Genomic DNA, 22,956 nt, shown 5'->3' with positions numbered 1-22,956 from the left:
CAATGTCTATACTGGAAAACACACCTCCACGAGGCCGTCACTCTATTTAAAAGACATGTCAGAATGGACTTGGAACTTTACGATTTCTCATAGTTCACTAAAAAGATGAGAGAAGAAATGAGTACTAGATGTGGCAGGCTCACTGAAGGTTTTCCTACATGCCATCTGTGACATAACCTAGATAACACTTAAAAAAATCTTTCATGGAAGTTTGAATAGCTGTTTGACAAAACTGAATAATATAAATACTATTTCATCTATAATGAACTAGACCATTCGAACTTTCACAACATCATAAAAATACTGCACAAGGCTCTTCCAAATATTAGCATGTTTAATAGCATTTTCACTATTAGCTATTAAATATAAATATTTTATTTTTTTTTACCTTTGCACTTCTTCTTAATTTTATTCCTCTGCTTCCTCATCCCCACTCCCAGTAAGCCACTATCCTGAATCCTTTTCTTTATAATTTTAATACATAGGCATAAATACAATTATTTTAAAAAATAATATATTATTTTAAAAGTAATAATTATATAAATATAATTATTAAAAGTTCAATTTGGAGATTTTCAAAGTAAAATTTGTACCTCGGATCTTTCACAGATACCTTTGTCCTAACAGACCCGTGTAAGTATTTACAAACTTATGTTAAATTTCTCTTAAAATTTAACATTAAAGCAATAGTTGCAAGGCATAACATAATTTCATTCTCAATTCTGGAATTTTTATTTTCTCTCTCTTTTATTAAGATTTATACCAGAAGAAGATATATAAACCTATTCTTCCTCTTTCTAACCACCAAAAAACAAACACACAAAACAAAACCAAAAATAAAAACAAAAGACATTGGCTCTGAATTGCCCTCTTATGTAATAAATGCCATGCCACTTCTAGTCAAATTCTAGGATACTTCCAATTTCTCGGAAGCATAGTGGAAACCTTCTGAATAGGCAGTAATTCCTCAAAATTCACAGGCATGCATTTGGGATGGAGGGGTCTTCTTCATAATTTGTTATATTGTGATTGATTCATTCTGAATGAAATAAATTTTCCTTCTGAAAAATTCTAATCCTATACATAAGGGCCATTATATTGGTTTCAATTACGTGAATATTTTAAAATGGGGAATTCCACAGTTAGCTATATTTTATCAGCAAGTCCTTGGAGGACATGTGACGGTAGAATCAAATCGAAGGTACATAATAAATATGATAAGCCTGGTTTTCTGTCAAACCCACCCATGGGGCTGTTAAAAATATACGTGCCCTTGCCCCATCACCCAGAAAATCTGATTTGGTCACTCTGGGTTTGGGGCTTTGCACCTGTATTTTTAAGCAGCTCCCTCAGTGAATCTGATTGCAGAAGTTGGTGATAACAGGGTTTCTCAAGTCCCACCAAGTCCCATCAATTTCCAAGGTGGTGCAGAGGGACACGCCCAGTTCGAGTGGGTTACATCATCATCTCCGGATACTGTACCTGTGTCGTGGCTGTCGAAGTAGTGCTGCTTCTAGATCCCCACATCTGTTGAAACTGTACCCTGATTTCTGCAAATGTTTCAATGATGACAGCAATAAACACATTCTGAAAGAAAATGACAAACCACATTTACCAAGACTGGGCGTGAGGGAGTGAGGGCAACTGAAAACAAACAAAAGATCTGCAGAAACTGTCAGAAAGCATAGACTGGATGAGTACTAATTTTTAGAGTACCTTAACAAGCCAGGCGAGGAAGAAAATAAGGGTAATGAAGTAGAAATAGGAACGCCAGCGGGGAAAGCTGTCGATGGCTCTGTACATGAGGAATACCCATCCTTCCTGGGATGCAGCCTCGTACACGGTGAAGATGCTGGTGCCTGTTAAGAGAGAGGGGAGCCAGCTAAGCTGGGGTGGACTTTTGAAATGAGAAAACATTTTTCAGAAACACAATCAATATTTATCCATGCTTATTTTCTCAATGACAAAAGCTCTTCTAAAGGGACTCAAATCACATGCAACATTTTATTGCTCTTAGTCTTAGGATTTTGATAAAGTTGCTTCTGACTTCAAGCCAGGGCAGTTTTAATATCTCTAGCAATGAAACAATTTTAGGTTACAGATTTCGCTGTTAGATGCATTTAACAATGAGGAAAAGAACACTAACAATCAAGCCAAGTAAAGATATCATAATAAAGGATGGGTACCATGTACGCTTGCCACTTGGGGCTTAACACTTTCAGCGTGCTGAAAAGCACTTGAAATAAGTCCGAGAACTGGGTTTCATTTGAAATCACGTTCTCATGTGGAGAACTAAAGTATCTTAGGCTCCAAAAATTCATGTGATGGAGCCTGTCTTTGGATTCCATGGTGTTTACACTGAACACCAAAACGTAAGTTAGTAAATCATTAAAGAGTACTTTGTATCGTCTACGAGAATTGCCTCATTGAAAATACTACTGATAATGAAAAGAAGGAAAAGGGAACAATATGTGGGCAGATTTTTGAAGGTATGGTTAAGAGAATCTAAAATGTCATTCAGAGGAAAGCCAGTGTTTAATCTTCACGGCATTATGAGTATGTGTCATTATTTCCCTATTTTACAGATGGGAAAACTAATGCACATAAAGTGTAGGGAATTTGTCTAAGGATGCACACATAATAATTAGGGGAACTAGAATTAACCCAGGCACTCAGGAACAAGGACCTGCATATTTAACTGTGATAATATCCTGTCTCCGGACATCTTTTCTGTGGCTTAGTTTCCCCATCTGTAAAATGGGGAAATAATAATTAAGACATACCGCAAAGTATTGTGAGGATTAAATGATTTCGTTTCTGTCAATCACTGACATTTGATGAGCACTTAATAAGTTTCAGGCATTATTATAAACAATGAAAATAACTGCTCATTATTTTGTGAAAAACCATACAAATAAAAAATATAGTACTCAGTTGAAGTTGTTTACAAAACAAATATGATATGGGTTTTTATTCATAAAACTGGTAAACATTTGTACCTCAACAAATTCCACTGCTATAAATGAGTTAAATTATTATAGAATATAAAGCCAATATCCACCCATATATGTGCTAATTTAAAATTAGAATGTGCATACAATCAAATGTCCAAACTAAGAAGGAGGTTACTAAATTTGCCTGACGTCTGACTGCCTCTCTGGGTACTGTGCATGCAGGAAGAAGAACCAGAGCATCAGTGAATTCGAAAGCACCCAGAACAGCAGAAAAGTGTAGCAGCAAATGGGGACAAATGAGAAATAACAAGGCTTGAAAGAAAAGCTGAGAGAAAGAGGGAAAGCGGATCCCTGTTTGGTGAATGCCTATTAGGCACTAATCTGTGCTACGTAGTTTATGTAGAATATAACTTCATACATGTACTGCCTCTCATTTTAAGAATCATATTTGGTACATTGGTAAGTCGTTGCCATAGCAACTAGTATTTGTAGAACACATTTAGTTTCAAGGCTCTTTCACATACTTAAATGCTAAGGAAATCCCTGTCTAATTAGGCAGGTAGATGGGTAGGTGGGTATAAGCACAGATAATATCCATCACATTTTACAGAAAAGCAAAGTGAAGGTCACTAGATAATGAAGTTGTCCGAGTTAAAAAGAAACAAAACCAGAATCTAAACCTAAATCTAAATCTAAATCTAAATCATCAGGCTCCAGGTCTTAAACTCTTTTTTTCTTTACCATTTACTTATATATATTCTTACTTGGCACCGGGGCTTTAGAAAGACCTTATTTTCTCTTATCCTCAATTCAAATGAAGTTATCAATAATTATTTTCTGAGGGACTATGTTTATAGTTTATAGTCTATTGAGGAACTCATACAAGAATATAACTTTTAAGAGGAAGATTCACAGAGGAACAGCACACACCAAATATAAAATGGCAACAGAAAACAGAAGTGACTGTTTCCATTAATGATCCCTACGTACTAAAAATATACAACGTTTTTGCTTTTATGGTCTGAATACAAAGGACAATTTTAACATGACATAATTTAAGTCCCTTATTTTTTTTCTAGTTATGTGAACTAAAAAAGAAAAGTGGCTGCAGAAATCCATTATGAATTACCATTAAAGTTTAACTGCTTTACCAATTGAGCATTTACAGGTAAAATACGAGGATCCTCAATGTAAGATTAAATGTGAAAGGAACACTGAAAATTATCCTTCCTCTAACTTGCGCAGATCTTTATTACACCTACAGGGAAGACGCTATTTGAAATTAAGTAAAAAATAGTATGTTCAATGAGTAATCTTGCAGCTTTTACTCCATTTTTCCTAATTCGACACCGAAGAAAGAAAAGTAGGAACCTTCAGTACAGCTCAGAGAGCAAGGTTTGTTGCTACAAAGAGATGAGACACTTGTGAAAGTGGAAACAAAAAACTCCCTGAGAAAATGCTTATTATTGAAAAACGTGTTTCCCGTGTACATGAACGATGCGGGGTCAAAGGCTTCAGGGATGTCACTGAGTTGCAAGAGCAAAGGCAGTGGAATAAGACAGCCCTTCCTCAACCCTTTCCTGCTCCTGACTTCGACAAATGTACGAAAAGAAGATCACTTTTGAAGAGGCTGTCCAATGTTTAAACTGACAAAATAAAATGTATGATCTTCTTACTTTCTGTGAGAAGCCGACAACCCTGAGCATGAACTGTTGCCGCTCACACTTATTTTGCACATCCTGCCCCCTCTGGCTGCCCCGGTGCTGCCAACTCCCCTGTGGTCCTCCAGCCCAGCTCACCTCCTCTGCCCTCAGGCCACTCGCGACGCTGCTCCTCCCAGAGGCCTGAGCTCACCTGTATCCTGTCACTTGTCACACTGACTTCTGTTACCTTGTTTGTCTCCCTAGCTAGGTGTCAGCACTCTAAGTTAAAACTGTATCTTTCACTTCTGGACTTGGCATTGAGAAACACTCCAGAACTGGTGATAAATAAAACAATGATCATATATTATAGAGACACAGGAAGGCCTTCCTCATATACTTGGCTTTTTTAATCGATTCATCCTTGGTGTAAATATTACACAGATAATTTGGAAACAAAGGGAACTATTTTATAACTGACTTTATATTGGGCTGATTTTCACAATTCACTTAAAACACATACACATATATCAATTTAAAAGCTCACGCTACAGAGAAACAGGAAAGTTTTCCTCTATGTTTAATCCAGAATGGGATATTGCTAGAAAACAACATATTGATACATACGAAACACTTTTTCTAGCTATACTCCAGAATATTTTTAGTCCATGTGAATTATGGAACTAAAATTTCTAGCTGAAAAGACCACACTTTTGTTAAATGAATAATGATTCTACAATAGCACCTGGAAATAGTATGCATTCTCTTTCCGGAGCCCGTGTGGCCTGTTCCAAAAATACTTCTGGGAAGCTCCTGGAACAGCATGGCTTTCTTAGGCCCCAAAATCTCAAAGCACAAATGCAAGCCGTATAAGAAACAAAATCCCAACAGTGATACTCAGCTCGTCAATTCTCTTAACTTCATTCATTCTTCTTGACCTCTTCCTTTGGTGGTTTGAATTCGCTAGCTAAAAAGACCCACAAGTCTACATTTAGAAGATAAATCCTCACCTGGGAACTTTCTACAGGCTACCTATATTGAGACATAGTAGAGGATTTTTTGAATAGCTCTGAACAAAATTATATTCCAATCTGTTTGACTATCTTTAGGATATTTACTGCTTGGTTGTCTTCCGTGAACTCTTTTTCCACGAAAAAAAGGGAGAAATTGACTGTGTCCTGGGAATATTCCTTACTGTGTCTTCTAGTCATACATTACGTGACACCATTGAGTCATCTGACTTTCAAATGACAGGGTCATGAAATTGTGGTGATAACTAAACAAGCTACAAACTTGGGGTTCCTATTCCACCAAACTTCCCCTCACCATCTCCCCATTTACCTCTTCACATGAGTTGTACCCTCAAATCTGATGGATAGAACTCAGGTGATAGTAAATTTTACCCAACAGTGGTGATTAAAAAGTAAATCTATTTGTCATGAGACAGTTAAAAACACACACTATGTTAAAAAAAAAAAAACAATGAGAGAGATGTGTATTCTTAAGGTGGACATCTGGATTCAGCATAATCAACTTTTGTCACTAAGGCTGGATGCATCCAGATGTATGAAATGTGAAGAAGGTCAGGAGACCAACACAGCAAGGCAGGCCCACCCTGACTTACAGAGGTTTGTTAAATAAATCAACAATAATTAAATTACTTGGGATGATGTCACCTTTCTAATGAAGAAAACCTTCATGAAAATGTTTTCTCTTCCTTGAAATTATGTTTAATTTTACTAAACTATATTTCCAAACTAATTATCACAAGTATTTCCCGACAGACTGTGGTATAACTTTATGATTATAATAATCTATACACAACTCATCCACATGCTTAGCTGATGATCGATCCACGGGCATTCAGCCTGAGGATTGCCGAGTGGCCACTGAGTTAACAAACAAAGTAACATTTTTTATTTGCTCTTCCAGAACATGGAGCAAACACAAAAGGACTTCTTTTCTTCTAAATGCTTCAAAATGTATTTAGAAACCTTATGGGTTTTGAGGTGAATTTTTGCTTAGAATTTTTTTTTTTTAAACAATTAAGCCCTCTTTTGACACAACTTTGCCTCACTGGTGAGACCACTTTGTCGGTTACCTTAAACCTCACTGTTCACAGCACTAAAGCTTTACGACAAGATCAAAGGCCATGTGGAAAAAAAAACACACACACATATGTTTATATATATTTTCTAAGTGAAACTTCTTTTATAAGTCGTAAAGATTCTTAGTTGAAATGTATTTCTTCAGAGAGAGAATTTCTAAACACCCAAGTGCTAAATATGAAATACTTCTAGAAAAGGAGAGGTGAAAGCTTTAACTACAGTATTCACAAATGGAAAAGAAGCGTTGACAAGGCTGATGCTGACATTGGCAGGAAAGTTTAGGCATAAAGTAGAGCAGTTCCAAGGATGCCGAGCCCATATGCCAACTAAAACAGTCCCTGCCTCTGGAGTTGGGCAATGTCCACGGAGGCTGGAAATAAGAGCAGCCAAGCAGAGGTCATGACAGGTAACTGTCACACCCCTGCCTTTGAAGAGCAGTGGTTTTAGATCAAAAGAGCTTCTTGGAAATTTATTTTCCATTAGTTGATTAAAAAACAAAACTATGCTTAGCCACAGTTAGCTTTCAGCGACCTTCCCTAGCATTCAAACTGTCCACTGCTTCTAACCTATATGACCTTCCTGGGCCTCAGACTCTGGCCATAATGGTACTTGCTGGTCACCACTAACACATTAAATAAATGTTCTTTAGTAGCTTTTAAAATTTTCTCAAAAAGCAAGCAAATCATACCACGTAGGAAATGTGGTTTCTTTTAGAGTGTTTTAGCTTTGTCACTCACTTGTGAAAGATCTATTGGAAAGTACACTCAAAAGAAATCAAGGCAAAAAGGCCAGAACATCATGTAATTCTTAGGGAGTTACCAGTTATGACATTAGAATTTCATAATAGTCCAAAATTAGAACCAAGCATTTGGAAAAAGTACTAAGACTTTCTTGTCTTCATATCTGGGGACACACACGGTTCATATCTCTGCATTACCAGGCACAAGCAAGGAAAATACAAATTAACTTTAAGGTAAAGTTGGTCAGTCTACCTCAGAATAGCCACAATAGTGAGAATTGTTTTTATTTTTAAATAAAACTGAACTAGTAAATAAGCACAGGATAGAAAGATCAACCAAGATTGGAATTAAATAATTTTACTTTTTTGTTCAGAGGCATTTTAAAATCTGATTCAGGTCTAAGTGGGATAGAAGAAAGACACCTGAGTGATATTGACCAAATGTAATTAACAATAAATTAGATAAGAAATACACATGGCTTTAACTAAAAATAAAGTTCTTGTTTGTATTATGATAAACATACAATTTCCATAATTTACAATGAAAGATTTAATTATATTGATTTAACCACTGATATAATGTAAAACCGAAAACAAGAACAAGTTCTAATATAATTCATATTAATACTATAATCGAACAGTTACAACTGAATAGGAAATAATTACTTATTGTTAAAAATTTAAAACTATACATAGGCAAATATTTGGTCATATATCTTCACATTGATATTATGTGTACAAAAATATTCACAGAATTTTTCCTGTATTTGTTGTCTATTTTCTTCCATAGACTCCTAAGGCTAAAACAGGTTTTAAAATTCAGCTTTTCAACTGGTTTAGATTTATTTTTTGGATGTGTCACAGATATAATTTTAGATTTCTTAAGGTTATATACTAAGATTGAAAAACAGTTTGCATGTATTAAAAGCTGTGTTAACAAGGAAGCAAGATACTATGTTTTCCTACCAGGCCAGCATTTCCAATGTAAACCAGAATTCTACATAGGTGAGATAAGAATGTGAGCAAATAGTAAAAACTTTCCAGAGAATTAATAGACTTTTTTTTTTTTTTGCGGTACACGGGCCTCTCACTGTTGTGGCCTCTCCCGTTGTGGAGTACAGGCTCCGGACACGCAGGCTCAGCGGCCATGGCCCACGCGCCCAGCCGCTCCGCGGCATGTGGGATCCTCCCAAACCGGGGCACGAACCCGTGTCCCCTGCATCGGCAGGCGGACTCTCAACCACTGCGCCACCAGGGAAGACCTAGACTTCATTTTTTAAGAGTAGTTCTGGCTTGTAGGAAAACTGAGTAGACAGCACCAAGAATTCCCATTTATCCCCTCTCTCTGCACCCTATTAAGCTCTTGCATTAGTGCGGTACGTTTGCTACAATTCGTGAACCCATATTGAGCCATTATTATTAACTCAAGTCCATAGTTTACATTATAGTTCACTCTTTGTGTTGTACAGTTAGATGGGTCTTGACAAATACATAATATTATGTATCCACTATTACAGTATCATACAGGATAGTTTCCCCATCCTAAAAGTCCACTGTGCTACACCTATTTAACCCCTACCCATCTCTGAAACCCTGGCAACCACTGACTTTTTCACTATCTCTACAGTTTTGCATTTTCCAAACTGTCATATAGTTGGAATCATAGAGTAACAGCTTTTCAGACTAGTTTCTTTCACTTAACAATATGCAGTTATCATTCCTCTGTGTCTCTTGGTGGCATGACAACTCAGTTCTTTTTACTGCTGAACAATATTCCTTGTATGGATGTACCACAGTTTGTTTATCTCAAGTTATACCCAATGAGGGGGCATCTTGGTTGCTTCCAGTTTTTGTCAATTAGGAATAAAGCTGTTATAAACAATCACATGCAGGTTTTTGTGTGGATATGTTTTCAATTCATTTGGGTAAATACCTAGGAGCATAATTGCTCAATCATATAGTGAGACTATATTTAGCTTAAAAAAAAACCCAAAAACCTGACCAAGTGTCTTCTAAAGTGGCTGTACCATTTTGCATTGTCACCAGCAATGAATGAAAGTACTGTTCCACGTTCCCATCAGTATTTGGTATTGTCAGTGTTTTGGATTTGTGTCACTCTGAGAGATGTGTAGTAGAATCTTGTTGTTTTAATTTGGAATTCTTTAATCACATATGATGTTGAGCATTTTTTATATGCTTATTTGCCATGTGCTTATCTTCTTTGGTGAGGTGTCTGTTTTTTGTCCATTTTTAAATTGATTTGTTTTCTTATTGTTGAGCTTTAAGAGTTCTTTGTATATTTTGAATACAAGTCTTTCATCAGATATGTGTTCTTCAAGTTTTTTCTCTGGTCTGTGGCTTGTCTTTTTATTCTCTTAAGAGTGTTTTTTGCATAACAGAAGTTATTGATTTGAAGAAGTCCAACTTAGTTATTTTTTCTCCTATGTATCATGCTTCTGGTGTTGCCAAACCCCAAATCACTGCCAAACCCAAGGTCACCTAGATATTTCTCCTACGTGATCTTCTACAGTTTTATCGTTTTACATTTTATACTTAGGTCTATGACCCATTTTGAGCTAATTTTTGTGAAAGCTGTACTGGATGTATCTAGATTCATCTTTTCTTTGTGTGAATCTCCAGTACTTACAGCACCATTTGTTGACAAGGCCATCATTTTTCCATAGAATTGCTTTTGCTTCTTTGTTGAAGACCAATTGACTGTATTTTTGTGGGTATATTTGGGGGCTGGCTATTCTGTTCCATTGACCTAGTTTCTATTTTACTGCCAATACCACACTATCTTGATACTGCTTTAGATTAAATCTTGAATTTGAGTAGTGTCAGTCCCCTGACTTTGTTCTTTCCCAGCATTATGTTGACTATTCTGGGTCTTTTGCCCATTCCATATACACTGTAGAATTGGTTTGCTGACATCCACAAGACCACATGTTGGGGTTTTGATTGGGATTGCATTGAATCTTTTTTTTGTTTGTTTTTGGTTTTTTTTTTGCGGTACACAGGCCTCTCACTGTTGTGGCCTCCCCCGTCGCAGAGCACAGGCTCCAGACACACAGGCCCAGCGGCCATGGCTCACGGGCCCAGCTGCTCCGTGGCATGCGGGATCCTCCTGGACTGGGGCACGAACCCGTGTCCCCTGCATCGGCAGGCGGACTCTCAACCACTGCGCCACCAGGGAAGCCCTGCATTGAATCTTTACCTTGCATTGGGAAGGACTGATATCTTTGATGCCCTGTTGTTAGGTGTATATACATTAAGGACTGTTGTGTTTTCTTGGAGAACTGACCCTATATTATTATGCAATGCCCATTTTTCTCTCTGATAACTTCTCTTGCTCCGAAGTCAGCTTTGTCTGAAATTAACACAGCTACTCTTGTTTCATTTTCATTAGTGTTAGCATGGTACATCTTTCTCCATCTCTTTACTTTTAATCTATCTGTGTCTTTATAGGTAAAGTGGGGTTCTTGCAGACAACATATGGCTGGGTATTGTTTTTTAATCCACTCTCTTAGTCTCAAATAATTGGTATATTTATACCATCCCCATTTAAAGTAATTATTGATATAGACAAATTAAATATACCATATTTGTAACTGTTTTCTTTTCATTGCAATTGTTCCTTGTTTCTTTTTTGCCTTTTGTCTGCCTCTCTCTTTATATGATTCCATTTTTACTCCTCTCAGCATATTAATTATACTTCCTTTAAAAAATTTAGGGGTTGCCTTAGGGTTTACACTATACATTTACAACAAATCTAAGTCCACTTTCTAATAATACTCTACCTCTTCAAAGATGGTGCAGGAACCTTATAATAGAGTATTCTCACTTCCTCCTGTCCCTTATAACACTGCTGTTATTCATCTCACTTATCCATAAGCTCTAATCACCTAATATACTGTTTCTATTATTATTTTGAACAGATACCTATTAAGTCAGTTAAGAATAAGAAAAATAAAATATTTTATTTACCTTCATGTATCACTTTTCCAACACTCTTCTTCTTTATGTAGATCTGAGTTTCTGATCTACATCATTTCCCTTCTCTAAAGAACTTCTTTTATCATTTCTTGTAAAGCAGTTCTGCTGGCAACAAATTCTCTTAAATTTTGTCTGTCTGGGAATGTCTTTATATGTCCTCACTTTTGAAAGATACTCTCGCTGGATACAAAATTCTAGGTTATTTGGATTTTTTTTTTACACTTTAAATATTTCATTTTACTCTTTTTTTGCTTGCATAGCTTCTGAAGAGAAGTCCAATATAATAATTATCCTTGCTCCTCAATAGGTAAGGTGTTTTGGGTTTTATCCCCCTCTGGCTTCTTTCAAAATTTTCTCTTTGTCTTTAGTTTTCTGAAGTTTGAACAGAATATACCCAGGTGTAGATATTTTGGTACTTACCCTACTTGGTGTTCTCCAAGCTCCCTTTACCTGTGGTTTTGCATCCAAAGTGAATTTTGGAAAATTCTCAGCCATTATTACCTCACATATTTCTTCTGTTCCTTCCTCTCTTCTCTTTTTGGTATTTTCATTACATGTATGTTAGCCTTTTTGTAGTGGTTCATAGTTATTTGTCATTCTGTTCTATCTTTTTCTCATTCTTCTTTCTCTTTGCATTTCAGTTTGTGAAGTTTCTACTGACATATCTTCAGTCTCAGAGTTTCTTGCCTTGGCTGTGTCTAGTCTCCTGATGAGCCCACCAAAGGCATTTTCATTTCAGTTAGAATGGTTTTGATCTCTAGTACTTCCTCTTGATTCTTTCTTAGAGTTTCTATTTTTCTGCTTACATTATCCATCCGTTCTTGCATGTTGTCCACTTTTTTCATTAGAACCCTTAGCCTATTAATTAAAGTATTTTCAATTCCAAATTACTTGATAATTACAAAATTGCCATCATATCTGAGTCTTGTTCTGATGCTTGCTTTGTATCTTTAGACTGTGTTTTATTTGCCTTCTACCAGGCCTTGTAATGTTTTGTTGAAAATTGGACATGATATATAGGTAACAGTAACTGAGGTAGGTAGGCCTTTAGTGTAAGGTTTTATGATAATCTGGTGAGAGGTTAGGCTGTGCTTAATGTATGCCATATCTGTAGGTGTCAAAGGCTTCAGTGTCCTTTAGTGTCCTGGTTTCTGTGTCTCCTGCTGTCTTTATGCTTCCCCCCAAATTCCTTGTAAACAGACTCTGTGTCTTGCAGCTAGGTTGTAACCTGGTTATCATTTTGGAGCCCTGTTAATGTGATGATAAAGTGTTGGAGAGGAGAAACATTCTATAATCTTATGATTAAATCTCAATTTTTTTAGTCAGTCTTGAGTCCTGGCTGTGACCTTCAGAAGAGTTTCTTAGACTCTTTTTCTCAGTTTATGTGATGCAGAGAGGCCAGAGGGGCTCTGCTCATCTACCAGCCCTCCTCCAGGTCAGATGAGGCTCTGGGAAAGCAGATGTCCTCCAGGGCATGCCTGTGTCATGAACAGAGGGCTCTGGGCTTATTTCAGAATAGTCACTGTTCCTCTCCCCCTGCAGGAAGCATGAAGGAATTTTTCTCTGATCATCATCCTAAGAACTGGGTAAGGCTCCTGGAGGTAAAACTCATGAAAGCGTTGGGTCCCCCTAAGACGAGAGGGATTGTCAAATCTTAGGCTAGTCCATGCTCTGCCTGCAGGAATTACCCAACTTTAAGTGTCTCTGGCACCAGTGGCTTCTGCCCCTGTGGAGCAATGATTCTCTGCATTTGCTGTCTCTCCAAATTTCAAGGAGCACTTTGCCCTGCAACCTCAACTCTCTGTTAGATCTAAGAGCATTGCTGACTCTCAGAATTGTTGGTTTTCAGTTTGTTTAGCTTTTTTTCTTGTTGTGAGAACAGGACTGACAACTTCCAAGCTCTTTACATGTTGGAGCAGAAACCAGAAGCCGTTAAATAACTTCTTTTCGATTTAAGGTACGGATCAGAAATAGCATGGGCCAATGAGCCTCCTGTCTGATTAAAATGAGAGTTCTAAATTAACATGCAAAGGCATAACTCACTGCTCACCTGCAGTCTAGTCTGCTTGGTCACAATTTGGCTTGTGCACTAGTAACAGCGTAGGGGTGAAAAGACCATCATGAGCACAAAGTAAGGCTAGATTATGGTCGTAAAGCCTCTTGGGGCTGGCCCCACGCCACGGTGTCAGAATCTTACTGTGCCATATGTGGATTTCCCCGTAACTAATGTTTTTCTCCTTACACCTTAACAGCTGCCTGTTTTTCTGCTTCATTTTAACAACACACTCTAACACAACATTCGACACAGACAACAGCACGATAATAGGACAGTGGAGAAGGAGAAGAAAAAATCAGTCATTCATGAGATATGGTCAAAGTACCCATTATATAACAGCACAACAAACTTAACCAAAGCCAAAGAGCTCTGAGCAGCTGTGATCTGGGCGGCCCATGCCTGGAATGAAGTGGCTCTCCACACTCTCATGAGGCACACTGGCCAGACTGCTACACAGGTCAGAGCTTCTCTAGCAAACACTGGGCTCATGACATTAAGAGAGCCATCAGGCACTTGCACTGTGTCAGATGGTATGATATTCACTTTTTCACCCCTGGGCAGGAGAACGACAGAAAAATCATCCTTGGGAATACTACCTAACATCCAACGTGCAGAGAAATATGTCTGGAATATGGAGTAATTATTTAAAGCTTTAATAATCTTTCATTTAACTATTATTCAGCAGGGATATAATCATACTCATTCTTCTTCATCAATAATAATAATAATTGTTATTTAATAATATACTTATTATATTTATAACATAATAATTATTATTATTTGCTGAGGTAACTCAGCATTATACAATTAAAAGAGGGTTTTCACGAACCTCCATAACAGATTCACCCAACAACCCTGTAGATTAGGAATGAGAGGACAGGGCAGGTGTTGCCTCTTTTTGCAAAGATGAGGAAATAGAGTTGAATGTTTTACCCAAATCTCTTACTTGATTAACACCACCATTCTTTGCCTTCTCATCAATGGTATTGACTTAAGAATTGGGAATAAGTACCCACTATGTTAGCAGTGTTTTATTATTCTCTTAAACTTGAATAAATTTGCTATTACTTTGATAGACTTACATTACACTGTCAGCACAAACTGCTGAAGTTTAAAGGGGGCACAAGGACTTGTACCATCTACATAGCTACTTGAGTGAAAAGGCTCTTTCCTTTGGCCCATTTAGTTTTTCCAGCCTTTTAAACCCTCTGTTTTGACCTAGGATTCTTGAATACTTCTTGCTTTAAAAAGAGAGAACAGAGAACAGACTGATCTTATTTGCATGACAAATTCTCACCCAACCATATCTCTTGCCTCGTTTTCCCCCAAAGCTTTGATTTTAAGGGATGAGCTAATCCTCTGCAACACAGGACACACCATTATTTACCTTATTTTATCGGCAGGATGTAGTAGTTTAAAAAGTTTGTCCAGATTTTTTTTTTTTATTTATTTTTGGCTGTGTTGGGTCTTCGTTGCTGCATGCGGGCTTTCTCTAGTTGTGGCGAGCGGGGGCTACTCTTCTTTGTAGTGCACGGGCTTCTCATTGCGGTGGCTCCTTTTGTTGTGGAGCACGGGCTCTAGGCGCACAGACTTCAGTAGTTGCAGCACGCGGGCTCAGTAGTTGTGGCTCACAGGCGTAGGTGATCCGCGGCACGTGGGATCTTCCCGGACCAGGGCTCGAACCTGTGTCCCCTGTGTCGGCAGGTGGACTCTCAACCACTGCGACACCAGGGAAGCCCTGTCCAGATCTTAAAGTGTACATTTCTTTATTTTCCTCCCCCTGGAGACCATAAACACCACAAGAGCAGCCTGGCCTATGACATAATGATAGGCTCATCTGGACAAAACGTAAACAAGTAGGTTAAGTGAGCCAATGAAAGTAAAAAAGCAGAGAGCAGGTCAGGGAGAGGGGCTGATGGAAATTTTCAGAGAGAAAACACATGTAAAAGGGAAGGAAGGATGTCTTGGATAATGAGAAGAGAAGGCTGCTCAGCTGCCTTCTTGAACGGGCTCCAAACCTGGACTGTCTGCCCTGATTTCTACGAAGAGATCGTGCCTGGGGCCAACTGGTGACCCACACCAGCTGCTAGGGCTCCCAGCACCGGGACAGCAGACTCGCTTTGCCTCCTAAGGATGCTCTGTGGTCCTCACCGGTGGTCACAGAGAGGCTGCCTGTTCCCAGCTCCCTCCCCAGGGCCTCACTCTAGCTTAATGGCTCTACTTCCTCCCCACCCATCCCCTTTACCTTCATTCTGCTGCCTCAGGGGACCCTTCTCCCATATGGGTCCTCAGCTAGGCAGATAAACCCTTGGTTTTATTCTCGAGGTCTGAAAGCACTGGACGCTCACAGATCTGCTCCAATGTACACACCCCAGCCTCGGAAGTCCAGGCATTATAATATCACTCTGTTCACTGAAGTGGCTGCCGTAGTATTTTAACCCCATTTACAGAGGAAGAAACCGGGGTGGAGGCAAGTTGAGTCATCTGTGCAAAGCGGGATTTGAACACATGTTCCTTGGACCTCTTTCTCCTCAGTACTGTGCCACTGTCTGGCTTCTGCCTTGATGGGCCCGAGTACCCTGCAGGGCACGTGCTGCCACTGCTTCCTCCTCCCGCCAGCAGGCTCACTCCAGCCTCCAGGGATGCTTCCTTCTCCTTCTGTTCCCTCCACAGCCCGTGCTGCCACGGAGCAGGGGGCTTCCGGCTGTGGCGGTCACAATTCTGACGTCTCCTTCTGAGACTGCTTAACCCTCAAGCTGAGGGGAAGCAGAGAGGCTCATCTCCTGCCCCTGAGGGTCATCCCTGCTCAGGGGAGAGGAGGGGAGGGCCCCTGGGGCTGCCCTCCTCATAGGACGAGGCCTTGTTCCTGCAGAGGGGTGCCTCTCTCCCCAGCCCTTCCCCACTGTTCCCATCAGACTTCCCTTGCTGGGTGGAAGTTCAGGTGCTGTTGTCGGACGCATCTTCCTGGCCTTTAAGAACCCAGGCTCCTGCCTGTCGTTTCTGAGGTGGAAGTGGGGGCTTCTGAAAAGACGTCTCCAGTTGCTGCAAGAGCCACGTGTGGGGCAGGCTTGGAGCGCATGCTGTTCTGGAAATATCCATGGCAATGGGCAGGCGTGAGCAGCTCCTTCTGGGCCACGAAGATGAAGGCAACAGAAGAGGCTCAAAGAATGTTCTTTAAAAAACCACATACATTTGGCTACTGTGGGTAGATGCTGTACAGTCAAGTAAGGCACATTCCTCAGTGATCAGTATTTTCTTTGCTCAGTAGGGCATCTAGAAATCAAGAGATGAAAGTACTGGGGAAAAAAATCAGTTCTGTTTTATGAAAAACTGAAAAAGCACTGGAAAACAATACAGAAACTAGACAATCGTGATTATTTTATATAAAGAGCACTGTGTGAAAATCCTAAACACTGGTACTGCTTTACATCGTATTTGGATATAAATATTTTCTGACGTTGGAAACGAGTGGAAAAGCAAGTCCTTGGTTTGGCTTCTCAGGTCTCGCCGTTACTTCCTGGTGCTTAAAGACAAATGCTGATCCTTGTGTCGACTGGCAATTAGTATCTTGAATTCAACCCTCAGATCAATGTGGACTCAGCCAGAACAGGGGCGCAGCTGCATTCTCCTGCACGCATTACAGAGGTCACTGGGTGCCTTTGTGACCAAAGCTCCCCTTTGTCTCAGGGGGAAAAACCCAGGCCTCAGGCTGGTTAGGTTCTAAGCAGCGCAGTGACACCCTGGGCTGCATTAGGCAGCTCCTGCCCGAAGAAACCACAGACCCCTGGCCACGGAGCCAGAGGGACAATGACCCCGGCTCCCTGGGACCATCATAGATCACACAGATGGAGAGAACCATCCTGGTACATGCGGGGCCCTTTACACGTTTTAATTCTGTATCGACACCCTGGCAAGTTCATTCTTACCTCTCCTCATTTATAAATGAGGAGACTGTGGCCCAGTGAGGCTAAGAAGTGTCAACCACAAACTGGCACTTACCTTTAGCACTTGCCACCTCCCTCTACAAGGATTAAAGCACGAGCTGTTGCAGCTGTTGACTTTCAACACCCCCTGCAAGGACTTCAGGGTGGAGATCAGAAATGAGGCCCTCTGTGCTCTGGGGAAAACTGGCAGAACAGGTCTTCAGGTGGATATTTTCAGGAGCCATTTTTAAAAGCCCAATTCTTGTATCTCCTCGTATCTAGAAAAGCACTAAAATCCTTCATGGTGATGTCTGCTCCTCGTGACTTGCAGTAACCTTCACGAGACTAGCAGAAACCTTCGGCAAAAAAATACGTGCTTGATTGGTCCCCCTCGCCAATATCACATATATACTGACCTTCCCCCGCTTCCTCTTTGGAGCAGTTTCTCAGAGGCATCTGAAGTGCTGTCTCCCAGACTGTAGTCCTCATTTGGCCCCCAATAAAACTTGACTCGCAACTCTCACATTGTGCATTTTTTTTTAAGTCGACAGAAGCTTGCCAAAGGTCAGCCAGAAGTGGCCGTCTGGAGCAGTGTTCCCATGCATCTGTGCCTGCCTCTAAAAACTCTGTTCTTTCCACTCAGCCACACATGTCTGAACTTTCTGAAACTTTTCTTGGCTTGGTTTTGAGGAATCTGAACAAATTCCTGGCTGGTATACTTTGTGAAAGCAAAATTCTGCTTTTAAAATTAAACAGACTAGCCCCAAGGAAAGGGAGGGGAGGGGCGGTGAAAATTCCTCCAGTGTTTCTGGATTTGCAATGGTTCTTTGGTGTTTCTGTTTGGGGTGGGGAAAGAACACTGATGCGCCTCCTCTGCACGCCCTAGAAGTTCCTCAGATTGTTGTCTCACTTTAAAGTATGGCAAAAATTTTAGTCACTTTCACTTATGGGGAGAGTCTATGAGGTAAAACAGAACCACATAAAATTCAAAAGTGCCACTTTAGTTTTGGTGCGTACCTTCTGGGCATTCAGTGATACTATCTGAAATTCTATGACTTTGTTCTGTGATACAAATATTTGAGAAGTAGAACATAAAATTGAGAAGTTCATTATATAAAATGCATTTGTTTTCACTTGAATCTAAATGGCTGGTTTTTAGAAGATATTTTTAATGGACTGGGCATTTTGTCCTTTGCTGGTTGCTCTTCCAGACTCTTCCTCCCCTTGTTGTGGGCATATGGCTGCTCAGCTGGAGAATATACTTCCTGGAATTTCCTGCAAGGAGGTGTGGCCTCGTGACAAAGTTCTCCCTGATATGGGCAACTTCCACACCACCTACGAAAACCTTTCACTGGACTCGTTTTTCCCTTCCCCTTCACCAGATACAAACAGAGAGGCTGGGCTTCCCTGGTGGCACAGTGGTTGAGAGTCTGCCTGCCGATGCAGGGGACACGGGTTCGTGCCCCGGTCCGGGAAGATCCCACATGCCGCGGAACGGCTGGGCCCGTGAGCCATGGCTGCTGAGCCTGCGCGTCCGGAGCCTGCGCTCCGCAACGGGAGAGGTCACGACAGTGAGAGGCCCGCGTACCGCAAAACAAAAGCAAACAAAAACAAAAACAGAGAGGCCAAGGGCAAACTAGGAAAATACGTGTTGAGGATGGCAAGGCTGCCATACACGCTTCCCACCCAGACCCACAGGACAATGACTTCAGAGAGAAATAAACCAACTTGTATTTTGCTTGCACCGTCCCATTTGGGGGTTCCCTCTTATGAGCTTACTTTACCCCAACTATTACATAGACTAATAGTAGCTTATATTCCATGGGCACTGTTCACAGAAATGGCTGGTGTCCAGGGAAATGTCAGTCTGGAAAAATATGCTATCTCAAAATTAATATATAAACATGTTAGGACCTCATACAAATACTTGAAGCAGATTTGGTAGTTCAGGAAAACAAAACAAGGCAAAGTTCCAAAAGGCTTTCCATAAAACAGCTCTTTTTTCTCAAAAAACCACTCTATTAACCTTGCCCGGAATTACTGGCATGCTGAACCACAGGAATTCTTATTCTACACAGACTCTCAGCCCAAAGAATGAATTCTAATCACAGATCTGAAATAACAAGGTAAAATTAACAATTTAATGTCATATAAAGACTTCCTTAAGATTCTTGGAAATGTTCAAAGGAGATACCTTAAACAAGAGATTGTTACTTTTTAAATACAAGGTTTGGGTTTCATGACTAAATGGTTATGACTTAACAATATGAAGTGATGAATTACTTCTCAAGAATAAGAGCTATACTTTATCTCATTTCAATGCTCCGAAAAATTTGCCAAAGGAGTGTTATTTCTTGCTGAAAAATATTAACACATAGGCAAAGTCCTAAGAATAATAGACACACACTTACACACACACACACTTCAATATTTCTAAACTCAGACACACCCACAGAAAGTCACATACTGGAAAGGACTATCAGTCTGAACCTTGTTTTTCTAGTCAAAGAAATATGAGAAATCTTTAGTACTGGAACAGGAAGTATTCTGGCAAACCACCAAAACTACTTGAACTCATAATTTATGATCATAACAATGGCCATCTCAGTGGGATATAAATCTGACACTGCAGAATCTGATGAAATGTAGGATGTATATGCTTAACTGTCAGTCAAAACATACTCATTGGCTACTTCAGCGCATCAACCAAGCTATTTTATCTATTAGCAGAGAATTCCTAAAGCAGGATGTTTGATGATTATAAAATAATGCCACATGGTTTAAGTGAAATTCACATTGTGTAGCCAAGCTTTTGCAAATCTGATCATTTTATTTTACAGAGAATATGCTCATCTCAGCCATTGTTGACTTTGTATTTTTGACCAAAATTAAGCAAGTCTCACTGATTTATTGTAGAGTCAAGGATGTAAGCTTTCTTAATTTAATCATGTGCACTTTTCATTAGTCAATCAAGTTTCCTGTTTTAAAAGAAAAAGTTACATGAAGAGGTTCCAACAGCTGTAGCATTTGCAGTCTAATCAAATCCCTCAAATTTAATCTGTGATGAAGGTGAGATCCTCATCTTCCCATCCTTCCCCAAATGTGCTCTTCCATTAGTTAACAATGACTCTTTCTAATCATCATTCAGGTCAAAAACCTTGGAGTGATCTTTCTCTTTTAATACTCAGCCAATCTATCAGTAAAACCCATTAACTCAACAAGCACTGTATATCCAGAATCTTCCCCCCGGCCTCCACGGCTACCATTCTGGTCCAAGCCACCACCACCTCTCACATGGGTTATTACAACCGTCTCCTAAGGGGTCCCCGTTCTCTTAAGTCTATTCCTAACCCAGCAAGCACGTTGTTTCTGATCAGTCTTGTTTTTCTACTCCGAATGACCCCCTGGCTTTCCATCTCACTTAAGAGTAAGAGCCAAAGTCATTACATTGACACAGAAGGCTCTAAATGATCTGCCCCTTGTTGCCTTTCTGATTCCCCTTCTACTCTCAAGATAAGCGCTTCTTCATATCAAGAGAGAGTATTGAGCACGCTCTCTCCTAGGGCCTTTGCACTGGATGGTCCCTCTGCTTTGCACAGTCTTACCCCCCGAGAGCCACAGGGCTTGCTCCATCACATTGATCACATTTTTATTTAAAGGAAGCCTTTACAGCTAGTCTACCCCAAATCGCAATCCCTGCTCACAGCATCCCCATTCCCCCTTGCCTGCTTTCCTTTTCTCCTTAACACTTATCACCACGTTACACACTGCTTATTTTACTTATTGATCCTGATTATTTCCTGTCTCCTCTGATAGAATGTGTAAGCCCCACAAAGGCAAGGACGTTTTGTCAGTTTTGCTCACTATATCCTAGCAGGTCCTCAACAAACAATTGTTGAACGAATAAAGATATTTTCTCAAATAACTGGCCAGGAAAGGAACTGAGAGAAAAACAGTTAAGAAACACATACATATACACTAGAAAGAAAATAAAATCAAACCTGAATCAGATAATAGGATATTCATAGTTGGAATGTGTAAAAATCTCATTAGTCATTCGCTAGCTGCATGAGTCAGAGCAACTGCAAACAAAACATAAGAGTACATGTGAAATTCTGAGGCCAGGGCCAGACTAATGTAGGAACAGGTGGCATTTTCCTAATGTGTTCCCTCTACGGCAGATGGTGTCTATAGTTTACAGCCTGCATAGTTCCATCACTGTGATTTCTCTAGTTTCTAGTAAAATACAACATACCCAGGGGGCACCTACCCTATGGCACATCCCACATATACCCAGGAATCACTTAGTTCTCTATTTTCTCTATTTGAACAAATGCACAGAAGAATTTTTCAGCTTAATACAAATCACGAATTACACTGAACAAGGTGAATTTCAGAAGTCACAGATCCAGTAACGTGCATGGACCCATCGTTTAAGTCCCATTAACACCCAGGAGCAGCAATGGCAGGTGAGCAAACTTTGCCTTTAACATGTCATCTGGAAGCCGGTAAGATCTGTTGGATTGTCTGTACTTAAGTTCTCACCCGAGGGTATACCCACTAGTCACTCACACTTCCCGCGGGTGGGTGGAGGACATCGCTGGGAGACGCAGAAGTAATGCTTCCTAGAAACTGCCTCCAGTGAAAACCTAAGGAAGAGTTTTCCAAATGGAAAGAAATGCTTTTCGAATGAAAAGGGCACTGGGTGGAAGCTAGGAGGGGCCTCACGGAGTAACACTTAGTCAACACAAAAACAAATACTTCCATAAAGATGATAAAGAAATTCCTAAAGAAACCAAGCTGACTACCTAGAGACTCTCTGAGGAGCTCATATTTCATAAAATAACACGTGAAAAAGGCACATGGCTTTTTCACATTATAACCAAAAACAAATACATTAGGTTGGCAGGTCTTCGTACATAATGTGTCAAGAAGGGCAGGGTTAAAATGAGGCTGAAATTTGCAAAGTAATGATGATTCCTGGCAATGTGGAACATGAGGAAAAACAAGGGAGTGACTGATCTAATACCTTAAGGAAGTTAATCATTAAACTGGATAGAACACAACCAAGACGGTAGTAGGGAATGGCAGGCTAAGGGATGTAAGGGAAAGAAAATGTGGGTACGGTATCCTAATCACACTACCTAACAGACTATTTACTAGTAAATAAAATAAGCTGTAATCCTTGAGAAAAACTGGTAAAAATGAGGACAATTATCAAACCAGAAAAAAGCCAAAGTAGCCTTGACTTTGAGAAAGAAAAATTATCAATCATATAAAATAACCACTAATCTTAGAAAGTCTAGATACTCTGCAGACCTTTAGAAAAGAAAGTGAAAACTACCAAGAGCCAACAAAGCTCACTAGGAAGGCATCGGTTCCAATCTGGTTTCCTTTCCTTTTTAAAATTTTTATTTAGGGATTGATTGATTGATTGATAGGATTACTAGAAAAGTAGATACGGTAGCATTTAATTTCAACAAGACATTTCACATTTTATCCTTCAGAAAACATGGAGCAATCTTCCTAAATGATAGTAG

The 22,956-nt window shown here is 39.8% G+C and overlaps 1 protein-coding gene across 1 annotated transcript in view; it reads right to left on the bottom strand.

Moving 5' to 3' along the window:
* The window catches only part of NALCN (sodium leak channel, non-selective), a 279,093-nt gene that overhangs the window by 204,192 nt on the left and 51,945 nt on the right, over positions 1–22,956 (bottom strand). Inside the window, exons 7-8 of the mRNA XM_089899398.1 lie at positions 1,717–1,859; positions 1,483–1,587 (exon numbers count right to left, since the gene is read on the bottom strand). Of these exons, the coding sequence (XP_089755524.1) occupies positions 1,483–1,587; positions 1,717–1,859 (248 nt within the window). The remainder of the gene's footprint in view (positions 1–1,482; positions 1,588–1,716; positions 1,860–22,956) is intronic.

Source organism: Delphinapterus leucas, chromosome 18, assembly GCF_059928025.1.
Source record: "Delphinapterus leucas isolate spDelLeu-1000000601 "Yukka" chromosome 18, BTC_Dleu_Yukka2, whole genome shotgun sequence".
NCBI classification, from domain to species: domain Eukaryota; kingdom Metazoa; phylum Chordata; class Mammalia; order Artiodactyla; family Monodontidae; genus Delphinapterus; species Delphinapterus leucas.
The sequence above is the reverse complement of the archived record's forward strand: the minus strand, read 5'-3'. Positions and strand labels throughout refer to the sequence as shown.